Raw genomic sequence first — 19,541 nt, 5'->3', positions numbered from 1 at the left:
AATTTCGATTTAATTTTAACCTTTCATCATAACCTGGAGTGATATAATTAAAGCTGAACCCAATAAAAAATGAAAACAATTGTTTGAATAAAGAGTTGCACTGTATAGTCAAATCCTTTAATTTTATAACTTAATAGATAACTTTGGGTGTCAGTTCGGTGGGCTTATGTCCGTGTTTTCTTCTGCGTATAGAGCCAATGAGTGGCATTTTTCTACACTTAGTTAAAATCGAAAAAGCAATTAAACCTAAAGAAGATTAAAACGTGCTGCACGAACCTTGACAATCCAAAGATGAAAGCAATGTGTATAGGCTACATACACATATATAGGCCTATGTCTGTTTACGAATAAATTTAAAAAAATCAATTTGGTGAACAAAAACAATTAAAACAACATATAACTTAAGCTTAAACATTTTTGCAAATATATGTCACTGAAGAATATACAAAAAGAAACACTGCACTCGTATAATTTTTTGGTAGTCAACCTAACTTTTGCAATCAAATTTAAAACCATTCAATAAAAAGCCTTAAACCTGGCTTTTCAACAAATTTTCTGCAAAAATTTTATTTGTGATGACAAACCAATATTTATATAAACCCAACCCCAATCAATAAAGCAGCAATACTTAAATAGAAGAATAGAAAAAAAACGTTGAAGGCATACAGTAATAGTAGACAAGATAGCCTACGTGTTTCTGAAGTTGCTTAAACGGCATTGGAACTTTTCTCTTTTAGACGAATTACAAACAAGTACGAACAAAATAATTAAAGATAGACAAAAAAAGTAATAAGAACATCATAGGTTAGTTAAAGTCATGAATAAATTACTTGTGCTCCAAAGTGTTCTTAAATATCAACAGACAATAATTTGTTAGTGGTGAATGTCGTCAGTATTTTAAAATACAGTAGGTTATACAACTGAAATAAAAACAAAAGCGAAAGAAGTTAAAAGATAATTTCCGATCTCCTTTATATATTCTCATATTCGTGAAGAAATTGAATAGATATCTGTTGCTCATTTGCATCGTATCTTGCCACTCGAACAACATTCTCGAACTCTACACTGTTAGAGTGTTGAAAACTTTCGGCTTCAGGTTCTTTCGTTGTCTGAAGAGCAAATATGAACGAATTATTCAATATGGTTACGATATATTACAAAAATCTACTACTTTTAGTTTAACTTTCGATCGCTGATTTGAAAAAGACGAGCATCAAAAATATATAACACCAAAGGATCACCACGAAATGAGTCAAGAAAGCTTTAGTCAAACGTTTCAAAAAATGTGGAAAAAATATACTTAAACATAATTTCCATTTTACGTTTTCATTTACATGCATACAAGATTTCATTAAACAATTACATGATAAAAGGGTAAAAATAAAAAATATAATATTTCAAAAACAAAACAAGCGAGAGGTTCATCATCACCAAAAATGAGCAATCTACAAAGAAAATAAAAGTTTCTCGCCAGTCTTACCTCTCACTTATTCCCAGGCTATAAAAAATAAACAACATAAAAACATGATCAAATAGAATTAAAACACTAATAAAAGACTCAGATATAGCATTTAAGATGAATGCCACCACGAAACCACCCAGTAAGTCTGTCGCATGGGAACACTACAAGTGGAAATGCAAGAGATTACAAAAATAAACATAAAAATGGAAGGTAAAGAAAATATGAAATATGATATATGTTGAAGTATATTGAATGCGTGCATTACAAAGAAACTTGTAACCAAACATGGACAAATAGATTAAAGTGTTTAAGCCACAAATACGAAAACGGACCAATTCGAGGCGTAATATCCTGTTTGGCAAGAGGAGAAGACGACTTTCTATAAGTAACGATAATTAATTATAATGTAAGTATAGACTTCCAGAAGAACTGGAACAAAGTTGAAGCAAGAAAAGTGAAAAAAAGAGTGTTAGTGAAACGTTACATTGACCAAAGCCTCACTAGAAGTACAAACAACCGTGTTCTCATTTCTTTTCCAACACAAAGGACACTTTTCTTTGGCGAGGTGATAGTTATTACGTCGACATAACCTGTCATAAAAAATAGGTTTAAATTTTAGAAGAAGTTTTCTGTGATTTTCAGTGAAATCAGACTTTGGTATAAGATGCTAGGCTCCAGCTAGAGAGGATCGTAGGCTAAACTTATGTGAAAACCATATGACCAACTTTTTATCGATTTTAGAGTAATATCTTTCCAACGCTTATTAATACCTGTTTGCAGTGATGATGATTACAACTGATGCAAGCAGAAAGACAGTGCAACCTATGCAAGTCCAAATCACAACACTTTTGTTCAAGGATTCTGTTCTAACCAAGGGCTCTGTTCGAAAATACTTCTGGTTAATTGAATACCACGCAAATGCGAGTTGTATACAAAAGGTTTTTTTCTTTTTACATCAAAAGCAAACTTGCAAATTACCGGTGATAATCTCGTTGCCCGGCATGTTTGCAGTTGTAGTTTTATTAGCTGTAAAAAACAAAAACTGGGTGGCTAAAAGATGCGAAATTTACAATGCACATAAACACGAGATTAATGCCGTGTGGGACTTAGTCTATAATTTTAAACAAAATAATAAGCTTTATAAGGATCAGCATATAAACCAAACCACTATGATTGGTTAAAATTAAGTTAGTCTAAGTCTTATGACTTGACTCAGCGTGGTCCAACTGCAGGCCCGCGGGCCAAAGTTGGCCCGCGAGCACCGATGTTTTGGCCCGCGAACTGATAGTCAGCTTTGATAGTCGCTATTGTTGAGGAAGAACCTCGACCGCAGATGTCACATTGATCAGCATTTAAATTTTATCAGCTAAATTTTGAACTATTCTAATTTCAGTTTTAATAAAAAAGAGAACTTTTTTCAGTTCTTATATCAATGTCACATTGTTCTTCAGTTCTAATTTAAAAACATTGGCCCGCACGATAAAAAATTTTCTGATTTTGGCCCGCGATGAAAAGAAGTTGGACCACGCTGAGTCTTGACTAATAGATTTGATGTTTACCTGGTTTGAGACAAATTGCGCCAGTTAGATTTGGTAACAACCAATTATTATGATCGCAATAATTAATGAAAGTAACGTTATATACGCCATCGTAGTAAACAGATTTTTCTGGATCTTCGCAAATGATATTGTATTCGGAACCAGACCGTCTCCCGCAAGTCGAATTGGACATGATTATCCCGCTTGGAAGTTTTGGATAACTTTGACAAAATCTGGCGTCTAAATCACGGAAGAGAAAGTCAAGTAAAAATTCAAACTTCAAAAGTTGCCTATTTCGCATTGTGCTAAATTTATAGAAACTACAGTTACAAACCAAATCTGTTTACTTACAAACGCTTATCGTAAGTGGACAGCTGGACAATTTTCCGTGTTCGTCGATTGCAAAAAAAGGAATAAAATGGCGACCGACTTCTAAGGTTTTGGGTATTTTTGGTGTACGTATCTTCAGCTTTTCTGTTGCTAAACATGTCAAGCAAAACAACTTGTATAGTTTAGTGAATAACAAGATTCGTCGTATACAGCAAATTTTAGAAGTTATTTTCAGGTATCTATAAAACATTATCATTTTGCAAAAGCTATAACTGCATGTAATAGACATACGGGTCCAATCGTCTGTCCATGTTATGGCAGGTAAGGAGATTGTAGCAAAATCTTGACAATTATCTGCCGTCACATTCATGGGGTTTTGTCTGCATTCGAAGTTGGCTGATGGTGGCAAGTCTAACAAAAAGTTAAAGCATTTGAAAACAGAACCTATATAATAAAGTCATCACCTACAATTCCACGTAAACCGCCAATTGCTTGAAAAATTATAAAATTAAAATCTATATATAACCAGCACGTAAAAGTTTTGCATGGGATTATGATGTAATATGGGATGCGTATGCTGGTATAAATGATAATAATTTTTATCTTCGAACTGAGGAAGTTTTGCATGACTTATTCCCCGCTGTGGTTACTCATTGCTCAAACCCCGGAGCGGTGAAGAAAAAGTTAAGAAATAGGAATTAATGTGAATACTAATAATATCAATGAAAGTCTTTCGATTGAAACTTTTGAAGAACTTTAAAATAAAAAACTTAGGCTGTGCCGGTAGGAATGGCGAAGTCGGTTCAAAGTGCGCTCTTTGCGAGCAGGCAGAATTAAGAACAAGCAAACTGAGGAAAGAAAGAATGACAAAAATGAAAAAAAATCTAAAGAAAAACGATAAAAATTATAGTTCATTGTTTTAGGAAGATATCATGCAGAATTGCCATATCTTTGTCTGAATGCGCAATTGCTTGAACTATATCAACGCATAAAGCGAACGAATATCTTATAAATTATTACCGTAATTTATAGTACAGTTTACGTCTCACATTACACAATCCGACTCAACGCCAAATATCAAAATAAAAGTTTAATTAAATACAGGCAGCACAATTACAACATTTCATCGTACTTGATCTTTGGGTGTGATGGACACATTTCTCACCGCTCCAGAGGTAATGTGTCTGACACAAGCATTGCGATGAAGTGTCAGACAGGTCCACGCAAATATGCGGACATGGTGTTGGGCTTTCTTGGCAAGGTGATGGAATTTTTTCTAAGAATAGAAATATTGTTGTTTGAATCTAACACAGTATACAGAAATGACAGTATTAAAGCGAATTTTAACTAATAGTTTAATCAACAAGCTACCGCATAAAGCGAAAGTGTGCAGATAATGAACGTTGAAATTTTAAGATTCCTTGATTCACAGTTTACATATCTGCATTTACCTATGTAAGACTTGTGGAACCATTGACTGTAAATAGCCAGTGAGCTGGGGTTGTAAAAGACATTTGGACCAAAAGGCATCAAGTTGTCGATTCCTCCAGATAGAGTGAAAGCATAAATTCTCCGGGTTATCCCTTCCACAAAGAAAAATCGACCTTTGTGCACTTTTATACTAAAAAGACGACAGATGCAACCAAATTCATTTTCATGACAAAACACTATTGTGGAGGTTTAGTCACAGGAATAAGACATTGCTGTAATACTTAAAATTAAAGGACTACGTTCACAATTTTTACCAATTAATCTTAAATGACGTATTCCTAAGAATCATCATTAAAAAACAACATCTTCATAAATAAAAATCTTGTACTACATTACTGTACTATACTTATCTTAACATGATATAACAATCACGTTACCAATTACATAACTCACTCTAAAATATAGTAGCCGTCATCTGAAGTAGTATTTTTAAATTTGAAAACATTATATCGCTTTGCAACCGACGCCCATGACGTGTTCGTTACGTCACGCAGCAAATCTAAGGGAACCTGAATGACAATTCCCCTTTTTACTTCCCCCACAAACAAGGAACTGCCTGAAATATTATAAAGATAATTGAAATATACTGTAATAAACATTACATAAGAAATAAACATTGCAATTATTCTAAAGGATGGGCATTGATATAATTAATTTGCCATTAACATGAAGCAAAGTTCAACATTTTTAAAAAGGAAATTACAAATAACATCGAATTGCTTCTTGCTATAGAAACATATCTTACTTTCTTGATCTACGTGAAGGGCGGAGGGCCAATAAAGTTTGTCCATCACCAACTCTCTTCCAAGTCCATTCAGATTCATCCGCCAAAGTTCACCTTGATCAACATTCTCGTTGTGAATGGCGGTCCAGTAGATTTTTCTTCAGAAATAGACAAAGGAGATATAACATGTTTTACATATGTATTTGTCTTACTTCTTCAAGAACATTCACGTACAATAGCGCGTTCAACTGTATCAGTGAACTCACTATTGGTAGAAGGATACCAAACAAGTACCAGCACAAAGATACCAACACACGCCTAGATACATATACCGTATAGCCCATTGTAACTGGTGTTTATGTGTTGATTGTGTATTGTAGTTGCCAATGTATACTCTATATTAAAGTAAGTGGTAGGCTAAGTAAGACAATTAAATAAGCTTTGCATTTTAATCTGTAAAAGTATTCTGATACGAAGTTATTGCTTTATTTTGCACTTAATAGTCAAGGACGTTTAAAAATCACAACCACGCCAAATAGAAATAACATTTAAGATATTTAACTAATGTTAACGTAATTAAAATAAAAGGTCAGCGGTGGCATAAGTTTGTTTAGATATTTGATTACCTGTTTACGCTGTCCAGAGCGATCTTCTCTATGTTGGCATCTTCGGCAAGGTTATTAACAAGTTCAGCTTCATATGTTCCATTTGGTGACAAGACGTAAATGACCTGACTGTAACTTTCCACAAAATAGACATTTTTAGTTCGTGGATCCACGATTGGACTTTTTGCTGAAAGTTTATTAAGCTGAAATTAAGCTTATTACAAAATGAATATACGAAGGCTGCGACATAGCATGGAAATTTGAAAATTACGATATCTAGCGGGTAAATAAGTTTACAAACATTTAATCTGTTGTAATAACTAAGTTACCGTGCTTAAATTGTTTGAGAACTTCTTTTTGTGTTTTATTTGGGAGGGACCTTGATAGATTTGTCTGACGTAGATCTGACCAATACAAATATCCAGTCTCAATGTCCGTAGCTACTTGTTCAATTTTCTCTTCTTTATCTATAGAAAAATAAATGTACGCCATGACAACGTAAGCACGAAAACAATTCTTAAACTTTGAAATCAAGGAAATATATTTTTGAGTTGAATAGTTTTCAAAAAATTTTTTTATCGAAATGAATTTTAATTTAACAGCCTATTTTAGCCGATTAAATATGATTCAGATTGCGTAACAGCATGGGTAATTTTACAAAGATTAATTTTTCATGAATAGCCAAAATTAATAATTGAGCCTAGAATACAGATTAGCAAGATAGAATAGACAATTTTTAACTAGTCTGCCATTTTGTCGGAATATGACGAAAGACCACCAAAAATATCGCAACACAAAATCCGACAGATGCCCGTGGGCATATTTATACCCAGTTTTTGGCGCTCTTAAGTCGAGACAAAACATTGTTCTTCAAAGACAGAAGTACAACAGTAAAACCAGTACCAACTTACGAAAGATGACTCACGAAGATATTTCGAGCCATAATCCTTTGTCACATAATTTTTAAATAATTAATCATTTAACCATTTTCGATATATTTTGAACTGCTCTCTTATTAACTCACTTGTCACAGGGACGATCGAAAAATTCCAGTCTTCATTATTGCTTCCATTTAACGTGATTTGAAAAATTTTCCCTTGGTTTCTATCAACCACGTACATGAATTCGTCATCAATCAATTCTAATTTTGAAGATAAAAGAGTTTTTCAGAATGATCTTCAAAGTGCATTTTGTTTTGAAAAGAGATAAATTTGACGTACGTTCTTTACATTGGGTATCCCCCTGCTTGTAATATCCCAGGGCACAAACGCATTCCCTCGTGGCATTGAGACGAGGTAAACAGATGTGGTCACATTCTGGTTGGCTGTCGCATTCACCGATTGAAGATTCTGCAATGAAGTCATGTCAATCTACAATTATATTGCAAACGTGGGGAATGTGGCATATTTAGAAGGAAGAGTGCCACGTCCTCTTCAAAAAACATTTTCTCCTCTGTTTACCATATTACACTTTGGCTTTCAATAAAAAAGCGTACTGAGTTTTTATGAAAAGTTTAAAGCTTAGGTTTAAAGTTTAAAAATAAGCAAAAGCACAAAAATAGACATTTGTTCCACAAAACATAATATTTTCGTTGAATTTTTCTTAGCTAATTATAATTATAATGATTATATGACTTTGCAAAGTCATCATAATTTCTAAAGTAAATTGAACATATTTTCAAGCATTAACCACAAAAAACAATTCGTAAAAACACAATTTAAATAACTTAAAATGTTTGTCTCCAGCATTTTAGCATTGTAAATGCAATTACCTCAAGCTCAAAATGATACAACATCTATTCTATATCAAACATGCCTAAAAAGTTAATTTAAGCAACACACAAGTTTGCAGGTGACAAGCGACAGAATCAGTTTAAAATAAAACACAAACAACATAAACACAAAACACAACAAAGCATAGATAAATACCGAAAATGAAAATACAACAAACTGAATTGATAAAAAATAATGAAACACTTTAAAAAATCATTTTTTTGTACTCGAAAATTAAACCCAGCTCTGTACAAACACACAAACCTGTTAGAAGGATTCTTTCCTCATTACCATCTAAAACCGTTAACTGATGAGGTCTGTCGCTGTGATCATAGAAATAGGATTTATTCGTCGCTTTAGAAAATACCCAAATCGTAAACAGATCTTCACCGGAATCAGAACGGTGTGTTACTGCGTCGTTGGCATAAACATAGTCCTAAAATTATAAAAATTTCATCTGTTTAATGTTAACGGTAATGCTCAGTTGGTTATATGGTTATAACAAGGCACCTTTTAACAATAACATGATAGTGCTGCATAAAACAAGATATGTCACATATAATTACGCATCATATTTTCGTCAATACCATGTTTTGTATGGAATTACACATTACCATGGAAAGAACGTTTTCTATACGTATCATTGACAGTGGAAATGTTATACTGTATTTCAAAAAGAAAACATTATATTTATTATAATTGCAAAACTGTTTTTGGCAATAACATGGTACATTGAGGCTGAAGGCATACAAATAATTAATTATACAAATAACTAATACATCTCTGTTTTTTTCTGTATGCTTTCGTCATTATGCATTAGCCGTTACTACCAACATAATACAGTCTTACACCGTAGGAGGCCACGCTTAAAAATCTTGAGCCAAGATGATCTTTGCCATGTTGCTTTCTTTCAGAACCGTCTAAATTGCAGCTGAGAACTCTGCTAACATCACCGTAATAGTCCGTCCAATACAGCCTAACATAATCGAAAAACGGCGTAAACAACTTCATTATGTCCAACAATTAAAGCTGGCTATGTGACTTTAAAGTATTTAGTGAGGCGTAATTAAAGAGAGGCGTTTCCTACTCATCAACAATTAAACCCTGCAATTTAAAGTTTTTTCACCTTTCGTCGGTGTGATCAACAGTGATTCCGTATACGCGAGAAACATCTGGATATTCAAATAATGATTTTTCACCTCTGCCAGCCAGATCTGTTACCATTATTCTGCAGCCCATCGGCTTATACGTCGAAAAATACAATTTCCTGTCCAAAAATATTCGCTCTTTTATAAAGCAAAAAAAAATTGGCGAACTCAGAGTAGACTACTTCTAACAGAATTTAAACTATTTACAGTTGGCACAAACATTTTTACAGTGACTACAAATGCTTTTTCCAAAGTAATGCAAAACGCACAATACTTTTAATGCTTACCTACGTTTAGCGTCCAGAGCTAGCGCGTTCAGGTTTTGGTCAGAACGATAAATTGGGTTGAAGTAGTTACATGTTTTTTCCGAAGTCACGATCCAGTTAAATCTCACATCAATCCAATAAAGGTTTTCTGTCACCCAGTCGTACGCCAAGCTTTCTATTTTACGTGCTATACCTTGGAATATTGACTTGGATTTGCGCTCTTCTATATCTAGCAACTCTATCTGTTCGGATCTAAAGAGACAAATGCTCTCAAATTATGCGTATATTAATAAATATAAACATATAGGCTATACGTATTTGTTTTGCAAGCATTTATTAGCACAAAAAACATTTATTCAACTTTAGTAAATAAGGAAGAAAATGGAAATAGAATAAATTTATTAGACATCGACTGATTATTATGGGCCACGGTCGACAAAATCGGCGCCGATATTACGTATTTTGACGCAATTTGGCATCGGCTCTTTTTAATCCAGCGGCCGATATCAGATTACTTTAAAACCGGTTGATTTGAGTCGCTGCAGAAACGGTGCTTCCTCGTCTCCAGCATTGTCCTTGTTATACAGTGTCAAGGCAGGAATGGACAGCCGATCAGCACCACTGAAAGCTTTGCATGCACAGCTGTTTAATTTCCCAATTATTTTCCTTTACTGTTACGTGTTGATGGTGTAAGATTTTGGATGCACCTTTGCACCACATTCTTATCAAATAGTGATAAGAATATAAAAGTAATTCGAAAAGTTTTGTGTGAGGGATTTGCATTGTTCAAAATTTTTACGTCAGTATTTTCATTTTACCAGAAGTTAATACCGACTTCAAAAATCGGTTATTGGTTTCTTTGACTACTATATAATCGGTATCGGCCCTGAAAAAAACTATATCGGTTGATCTCTGTAAATTATATAGGGTAAAACAAAGCTAGCCATCGTACTTGTAATCATTATAAAACAAAATGTTTTTCTCAGAATCGCCGACAAGAGCCCAATACTCCGAGTAGACTCCAGATCGAGATGCTTCCAGAACGTCATAGTCTAGGAGTGTCTTACTTGCAAACTCTTCTAGGTCTGCCGGTATTGATAAAATTTCAGTTATGCTAGTCTCCAAGTTATAATTACTTGTCCATATCAATTGAGATTTGTCAGCTGGAAACAAGAAACAAAGTGATCATATGTATTTAATCCGTTACTTACAGTCTTAAGGGATATCATCGACTTAGAAACAACCTATTGGCATAAACAGTATGTTCTGCTTACCTTGTAAACAAATAAAAAATAGTTAAACAGAAATTTCTTAATTTACAGTAAAGTAGCGGTTGTTATCTGTTTTTTACCAAATAACGAATCATATAGTTGCCAGGCATTTAAAAAAGGCCGCCACGATTTCACCAGAAAAAATTGTACGCTCGAAACTATTTTTCACAGTTTCTTGTTAACCTAACTTAAATGTTATAACATAGTAATTTAAATCTACCGTCTAATCTAAATCTAACTTTAATGAAACCATAAATAGCTAAAACCAACTGTTTGCCTTCCCATTTTCCTGACCGCCGATCTTTCAACGAGGTGCGTAACCTATACTTCCGGTTAAATAGCCACTCCCATTAATAAAACAATACACAATGATTCTGAAGTTGATAGCCGAATAAACATCATACTTTTCCAGAAAAAAGGTTACTTAAAGCAAACTTACGGCATTTTAAAATGTCGCAATACTCCCATCGTATATTCAGATCCATTGTGTAACACCAAGTACCTTTTAAATCTCCAACAGGATTTCTGTAAAATATTTTAACAAGAAACACAACAGATATTACACATTAAATACACTAAGCGTTGTTTTTAAACGACGTTCATAACCGCAGACATATGATATCTATGTTACAAGTATATTAATAATAATTATCCCTAAACCAACCATATATCCACATGTAATTACCCATAAAGTACTTTTACAGCGTATAAATGTGATACCAAATATTTTCTTACATTGAATAAAATAATCTACTCATACTTTTTCGCAGTTTCACACACATATTAATCACATTTAACGATAAACTAACTTTGGAATTTGAATTGTTTTCAGATCCTTTTCCAAATCTTACCGGCAGTAGTTATGATATCTTCCATCAACGGGTGAAAACTCCATGTTTGGTTTATGCGGAAAACTTTCGTTCCAACTTTGGCAGGGAATGCCAGAAGCCGTGTAATTGCGGGTTCCTTGATACCAAATAGACGCACCCTTTATGCACTCTGAAAAATGTTCAAGGTTTACAACCACGAAGACGGTTTCCAAAGAATATCTTCGACTAGAATAAATCGCGACTATTAAAATGCCAACTATAATTGTAAAAATTTTGCAATTTTCTGCCAAAAAAGTTGATGGTAATCTAGCAAGGCGCCGGGGAATTCTCCAACAGGAGAGGAAGAAGTTAAGACCTGATGATAAAAACATTTCTTAGAACTTAGAACTGTTACAATTAACAACGGGATAATTGCGACCTCTGCAAATCCTGACTCGATAACATCATCTTACGATGTTCTACAAAAAGATAATTTAATGCTTTCTCCCTTATCCCCGCAATTATTAATGCAATAAACTTTTCAGAACGTTATACTGGGACAAATATGTATTAATTTATACATATAATATAACATGCTAAAGTAGGGAACACATGTACTGTAAATCAAGTTTTCTCTGCATGTATTCAACTTATTATTGATGGGAATACTTCTACCCGATTTTATTTGCTTTGGTTTATGGATTTCACTAAATGCAATTTGTTAAATTGCAATGAATTGTGATCGACGCTTATTTTCTTCTATATGCGAAGACATAACCCTCTCTTTAACATAAATTGGTTTGGAAAAGTAAAAGTAAACCAACACAGATGTAAGTGCTGAAATATACACTACACAAATCACTAAAACCTTGATATTAAATTTAATGCGTGTTACGGACACAAAAAACATCCATGTAATTTGTCTAATTCACACTTTGAGAAGGTAATTGCTAGGCTAGTTATTTGAAAAATTTAGACCTGAACTTACAAAAAACTACTTTTCCGCAAAAAAAACAGGAAGTAGACGGCGTGCCGTTCAAAGAAAAGCATTATTAATTAGTCACGACTTAAGACTGAAAATTGCAAACGTTTTCGTTTCGCTGAGCAAGTTATATACAAATGCATGGCATGGAATATGTCTATTACTATTCACGTGGTTGGTCCAAGGTGTGCTCGAATTAAAATTTTCGAAGCGCTTATTTCACAGGCAAAACAATATTTCTTATCTAAATATTCTTTTTCTTTCGTACAAGTTGGTGCTGTTAAATGTCTGGGCAGTATCACATCAGTTATAGGAGCAGGTGTTGTCATCAAGTTCGTTGAGTCCAGTAATTCCATTGGGAGCCTTCGGTGGGCATCGATCGGGTTATTATGTGTTCAGCATCAGGTTGTTTTTCTTTCGTGATAATCGCACGTTATTGATTCCTTTGATAGTCCCTATTTTTATCATTTGATTGGTTATGGGAGGTACTGATGGAGTAGGGTATTTTTGTTGTCAAACATTAATTTATCTGCTGGAACTTATCAACCTTATATTTACATACAAATCTAATTAAAACTTGTCATCTGTGAAAATTTATTCTATAACCAAAATATTCATAAAGAAAAATTCACTATTTGGATAATAATTAATCTTTCTTCTTACTTCGGCTATATTGTGTACCGAGCAATGTGCGGGTGAAATCGTCACTCCATTTAATGTCCACCGCAATACATACGATTGATCGTTTTGAAAATGACAATATAGTAACCATAACTTAAATTGTATCGCATAGTACGTAAGCTAGTTAAAAACCAATAAAACTATGCGACATTTTAGCATGTAACAGCTTCAAGCGAGCAGCAAATTACAATAGACAAAAAATGTACACTTATATAGTCTTATTTATGGCATTTGATTTATGGATAAACAATTTTTATGATGTATCTCTAGATTATATCGGAATTATTGACTTCACCAGCTCATTAAAAGCGGCACCAAAATTAATAGTAAAATAAAAAGCAAGATATTGATTAGGCACTTTAAAGGTTAACTTTATCTTTTGATTTTTCCGCACGAGCTTTCGCAAACATAAGCTTGCTTTTTCAATTGTACTCAGTGCACCTGAAGTAGTGAGTTAACTTGGTTTAACACGGTTCAGCCGCCATTAACCAAAATCAATGCCGTACGCCGGCCCATAAAAACAATCTTAGAGGCGAAATATTTTAAATGCATACTTAAACCAATTTAGCAAAGCTTGTTGACAATTTGGGCATTACGCTAAAGAAACGCAAATTGTACGACCCAAACTAGCCGAAAATCACGTTACAGGTGTAAGCCACAAAAAAGTGTCACACAACGATTCAAATTACAAGTAGCAAATTTTGCAGTAACCTATGCGTGCGTTGCTTTTACGTCAGCATATTACAGGTAATTCAACAAAATTAGTCGAAATAAACATTTTTCGTTTTGTTTAAGGTTAAGCGACCCAGCATTTGTAACTTGAATGCACGCTTCAAGTGTACACAAAATACATGACGAGCATGCCACAGTGTTGACCAAGGTAATGTACGTCGTCGCTTCGTATACCTTTTAGTTCTGGGCGTGGTGTAATTTGGAATTCGATCTTGTAGTAATAACAAGTCACGCCCTTTAATCTGTTTGGTTTGGCTAAACCTATCCAATTATACACTGAACGTTTAAAACGAGCAAGTGATACACGAGCGCCAAAAATATTATAGCATGGGCACAGTATAGCTTTTAAAGGTCGTTGACGCTTGCGTGTCGGTAACGTTTGATGATCCTTGAAGCGATTAATGTGTTTAATTGGAGTGGTAAAAATAGCTTAAACCAAGCTTGTATCTAGAACTAACCTATGAAAACAGCAAGTTATACACAGCCATCTGCAACCATCATACAAATTGCATGTAAAGTTTCCATACCAGGTATTTCATGCATTAAAGTTACCTTTTATGTCACGCCATCTACTGTATATAGGTTTAAAATGTTAATGATAGCAAGTATTGGCCAAGTGTTGTTCATATAGTTGTTGTACTAAACAAAGAAAAAGGAAATACAATAAATTAAAAAACACGAAAAAAGCAGATCTTTTGCTTAATAAATTATAGTTTTTTTTTTTTTTTATTTGCACCAAATGCATATATATAATCAGTTAAAAAAAGATTGCAAGTATACTGTATGCAAAAAACATATGCTTGTTATGTGCTATAAACCCAATTTATTAAAAACATGAGGTCCCATTGCAATTATTTTACATCCTGACTATTATAGAACTTTTAATAAAAACATGTGCCAAGAAAAAAAAGTTATTGAAACGACCAACGCTTTTTTTTGAACTGTAAAATATAGTCTATAACATCATTCATTATTTTCGAGAAATGACTCGATCGTCAAATCATTAATTAAAGGCTTACAAGACGAGCTTACAACGGTAGCAATTCGTTTCGCGGAAAACTCGTAAACATTTAAGCTTTATTCAAACATATTCATGTTTCTTCAAATTCAGATTCAAATACAAAAGGGGATGCATCCGTTACGTTGTAATGGTTTCGCTGGAATTGCCTAATTGGACCTCAATGGAAAAATCCATGGTTCCAAGAAACTTATTTTCTTGGAGAACATTTAGTTCGCTATTAACTACAATTTAAATTCATATCAAGTGCGCAGATTGATATAATTATTGAAACTTCAAAAAAACCTGAAAAGTAGAAGTTTCTTTAGAATTAACAGTAATCTACACAACGTTTAAATGCATACATAGAAGCGTTCTAAAAACCACAAAACAAGTTAAAAATACAGCGAGGAGAACTTTTTATCATTTATAGACTCCCTTTTCTGAAAACCAAGATATTGTTCGACAAAGCACGCATTATCATTCCTCTACACTGAGGGGGCGAATGCAGAAATGTCTGAAGAAAACTAACCGATAATGTTGATAACTTCAACATCTGCCTGTAGCCTACATCTGACATTCCTTCCCTCAATTTACTCAGTTCAAGTGATAATTTTCTTCACCAACTCACGAAACAATGTTCTGACGTCAACGTGTATGGGAAGGGTGCCTGTATGGGTGCCTGTATGTGCCTCATGCCTGTATGGGAAGGGTGACAAAATCACGTTTCTAAAATTCCGCAAAATTTCGTAAAAGTTTTTCGAGGGTTACAATATTTATTTTGAGTTGAGAGGTTTTTGGCTTTTCACTTGAATAATGACGCGACATTCGTAAAAAATGCAACAAAAAGCAATAAAACAAAAGTTAAAGCGACCACTCCTCACATAGCACATGTGTTTCTCTGTAATTAACTTGTATTAGCAAAAGAGCTTATAAAATTCTTTCGCAGTAAAAGTGAACTCACATCAGATGCTGGTAGCACTCATTAATCGCCATTTCCTCCACGCCACTCATGGTAATACGTCACGGTTTTAAACTTCACGTGTTTGAAACGTTTGCCAGGCCACCGCTACAGGAACTCGGCAAACGCTGGTTGTCTGTCCTTAGATTTACCAAGTAATAGTTTTCTTGGAACTTAATCACTAACAGTGAGGTATTTATTACATAGTTCATAACCGATAAAAATTAACGCTTATTTGCAATTTCTTCCTAGTGCGGTGAAACAAATTGCTATCCCTTACTCACGCTGTCTCAAACTTATTTATTTTAAATTGTTACTATGTTCATTTTATGACCCACATGAACCCAAACCTATTCATTCTCCTTGTTGTGGATAGCTTAAGACAACCGATATAAGCCACACACTCAATAACACTTTGAAGCTTGACTTGAAACGTTGTCAGAGCACAATAGATTGTTCCATAAAAGAACAACATAACAAATTAGTTAAATATTTTAGACTGGCTAAGATTAACGCCGTCCATAAGCATATAAAGAAAGTTCAATTAAACAGGGCTTCTCGAACTTTTTTGTTCTGTGACCCTATTTCAGAAAAGAAATTTTTATGCGACCCCTTGATTATCAAGGCTTGATAGGTGGTCTACACGTGAAGAAGGTAATGAAAACAATAAACGTCCCATAGTAAATCTCAAGTGTTATTTTTGTCTATGGCGAAATCATACAAATGTAAAGCGAATAAAAATAACAAAAAAAAGCAATTCAATTTATAAAAGTTAAATTTGTTTCTCGACCCATCGTCAGAGAAGCCTTGAATTAAACCACGTTGATTGAGTAAAAATAATAAATCTTCTTTAGTAGGAGAAAGCACCAGCAGCAAACAAAACTGATTGCTTTAAAAGACTCAGCAATAAACAGCATGTCGTACATATGTACGCTTTTACACCTCAACAGGTGTCCATAATAGCATCATCATAGGAACAAGAAGTCACAAAAATCAAAAATATTGGAACAAGACCACGAAGAAAAGAAATAAGACCAACAGCGTATAAGAATGTAAAAGGTATGAGCACTTATTGCTTTGATGAGATTATATTGAAGCCATAATAAGCTTATTCTGGTGATAATATTTTTATGTTCTTGAAATAAAAATGCGACCCAACCTTAACAATCTTTAACGTATATTTGGGCATAATGACATGCAGGGGCTCTAAGGCTTCACTCAGGCGCTTCAGACTCTCTGGAATTTTGTGCATGGCTATCGAGGGTGACGTCGTCATCAGGTTTTGCAGAGCATAGAATAACCAAGAATACGATCATTTTTGCACAGGAGACTTGAAATACGCAAATAAAGAATACCAGACTGCATTTGTAAAATGTAAAACATCAAGTGTACTGCAACAAACGTTACTACAAAAGGATTTGGTAGGAAGCATTATCTATAGCCTATTGCAGCGATTTCAGTTACGTTTAATGAAACATTATGACAATGTAAGCAAAGACATAACCAGAATCTACGAAATACGCCCGAAAATTGACCTCGCAAAGATAAAATTAACAAGTAGCCCAATAGGTTATACACAAAGTAAACGGCCACAACTAGTTGTCTAAATACGAAAAAATCTTTGCATGAAGTTAAGCCGATAAACGGATTCGCTAGTGGTATCTTTTGCTAATTATTATAACCTTCACATAACAACCCAAGGTAGACAATAACGCTGCATGATACATTACGCATGATGCATCAATAAAGAAATTAAAAACAGTTACGTATAACATTTACTTTCAGCTCTGTCATACAATCTAACCGCCTTGGTCATAGTTATTCCGCATCTGATGTTGTCCGACAACAAGATTAAAGTGATATACGTATATATTAACATTAAAAGAATTCGAAGAATCCTAAGTAGGCTATATGTGACCACGCGGGCGGTATGCTATTACTAAAATCGCGTACGACATGCCAAATAACTTAGTCAAAAGAGGAATTAAAAAGAATCTTTAACCAACAACAAGTGTATCCAGTTGTTATATCGATTTGTCGAACACATCAAAACCCATTGGAGAGTTTTAATATGCCAAGTGTATGGTCTGCCTTACAATTTAACATTTTGAATGAGAAAAGGTTAATTATAGGCTATACGTTTTGACTGAAGTTAAATTACGCCTTACTTTTTTATAATTGCTGGGTAACCTCTAGTCTAAACTAAAGCATTTTGGTTGCTGCACTTTATTTCGTACACCTGAGACGATATTTCAGTATAGACTATACACCACAAAAACATGTATTGCGGTTTAACCAAAAATCCACTTCCGACCTTCTCTAAGTGGCCAAATGCCAACATAAAAAATATTTTTATACTTTCCTTTTTAGGTGATAAATTACTTGTTGAAAATTTTAGAATAGAGGTTTGCGTGTTTTCAACACCAGGTGTTTCAAGTATAAACACCTATTGCGTGCCTTAAACTAAAAACTTTTGTCTTCGTTGTGTAACGATATATTTTTATTTCAATTTGGGTTATTTATCTATGTAATTTCCAGTATTTCTAAGTTCCATAGTATCAAGTTACTGCACTTTTCGTTGTTTTGAAAGTGAGGTTTGACCCTATACCGTTTGCTTCTTTCGTATTATTTTATTTCTTGTCTCTTCTTGTGCATGTGTTTTTCACTTTGGTGAGTTGTATTTCCCTGTGTTTCTATGCTTTTGTTTGCATGCAAGTTTTATTTGCTTGGGCCTCAGGCCGTCACTTTGATTTCGTTGTACCCCCTCGGTTGCATCGTCGTCAAGCCGCATGCTAAAATGAGAAAGGTGACTGACTTTGATATAGGGTTTCTAGATATGAATGGCTGGGTACAAACGTTTTTATAGTTGTGGCTCCTTAACAAATATTTTGGTAGACGTCCCAGCCAGCAGTTAACGTTCTACTCGTTGTTTCCGTTTTATAAAATGTTGGGATTGACCGTGTGATTTATTGCAGCAGTGACCGAAGAAAGCCCGGCTGTTGCAACAGCCGTTACCTCAACAAGAACCCGACAGTGTACTACAGACTTATCCGTTACAATGCAAAAGATGAATAACAGTTATACTCATATATCATGGAAGTGTGAAATTCTTAGGTAACTCCCCATTTTGTACAAGCCAAGATACGTTTGGACCTTTATTGTTATCAGTACTACATACTATATTGCTGAAACAAATACGCATTAGGCTAAGACTAAACAGTCAAAGTGGTCTGCACTACTTCACCTACCTTCATCTTCCGTTGACGTTGGATTACCCAAAGCTGCTGACGAGGTTCCAGTGAAAACAATAAAGCCATAGACAAGCAAACATAAGTTTTCACACACCATGACATTCGACTTTTTGAACTGCTGTAATATTTATCTAAAACAAATGATACCAGTGCATTAAAGTAAAGTAAAGCAGAGAACGAATTAACCGTAAAAACAAATAAATAAAACTAGAAAAGAATCTTTGCATGCTTAATTACTGCGTCGTTGCTGCTTCGCTACCTGATCCTGATCGATATCCAATTTATGTTGTTCTGTTAGCTAGACCATTTGCGGAAGCAATTAACTAATATGCATGTTGCAGACCAAATATTTTGATTAAAGCCTTTTCCGAGCTCACGCCATTACAAACACGTATATGCCGAGTCGATAAGTGGTATAAATACTGTGCAGATGTAGTATTTGCATTTTTCTCTCCATAGTTTGTAACCTTTACCATATAGGCTACATGACTGTTCTCTCCAGATATCGTGTTGTTGTTACA

At 34.2% G+C, this 19,541-nt stretch overlaps 1 protein-coding gene across 2 annotated transcripts; it reads right to left on the bottom strand.

Annotated features, from left to right (window-relative positions):
• Positions 1 to 551: 551 nt before the first annotated feature.
• On the bottom strand, positions 552 to 19,151 carry LOC143460025 (uncharacterized). Of its 2 annotated transcripts, none has more exons than XM_076957379.1 (23): positions 19,018 to 19,151; positions 11,459 to 11,606; positions 11,047 to 11,132; positions 10,289 to 10,499; positions 9,358 to 9,588; positions 9,049 to 9,189; positions 8,772 to 8,898; positions 8,187 to 8,358; positions 7,371 to 7,499; positions 7,175 to 7,291; positions 6,480 to 6,617; positions 6,172 to 6,337; positions 5,567 to 5,703; positions 5,215 to 5,377; positions 4,782 to 4,951; positions 4,463 to 4,606; positions 3,622 to 3,741; positions 3,352 to 3,480; positions 3,022 to 3,240; positions 2,441 to 2,488; positions 2,233 to 2,341; positions 1,980 to 2,052; positions 552 to 1,109 (listed from the first exon to the last, which is right to left on the bottom strand). In XM_076957379.1, exons 1-23 carry the CDS (start codon positions 19,115 to 19,117, stop codon positions 972 to 974), a joined length of 3,216 nt encoding a protein of 1,071 aa, XP_076813494.1. In that variant the 5' UTR covers positions 19,118 to 19,151; the 3' UTR covers positions 552 to 971. The 2 variants fall into 2 exon arrangements, with proteins under 2 accessions (XP_076813494.1, XP_076813495.1); XM_076957380.1 differs by lacking the exon at positions 19,018 to 19,151 and adding an exon at positions 14,364 to 14,445.
• Between the last annotated feature and the right edge of the window lie 390 nt (positions 19,152 to 19,541).

The sequence above is a fragment of the Clavelina lepadiformis genome, chromosome 5, assembly GCF_947623445.1.
Source record: "Clavelina lepadiformis chromosome 5, kaClaLepa1.1, whole genome shotgun sequence".
NCBI classification, from domain to species: domain Eukaryota; kingdom Metazoa; phylum Chordata; class Ascidiacea; order Aplousobranchia; family Clavelinidae; genus Clavelina; species Clavelina lepadiformis.
The sequence above is the reverse complement of the archived record's forward strand: the minus strand, read 5'-3'. Positions and strand labels throughout refer to the sequence as shown.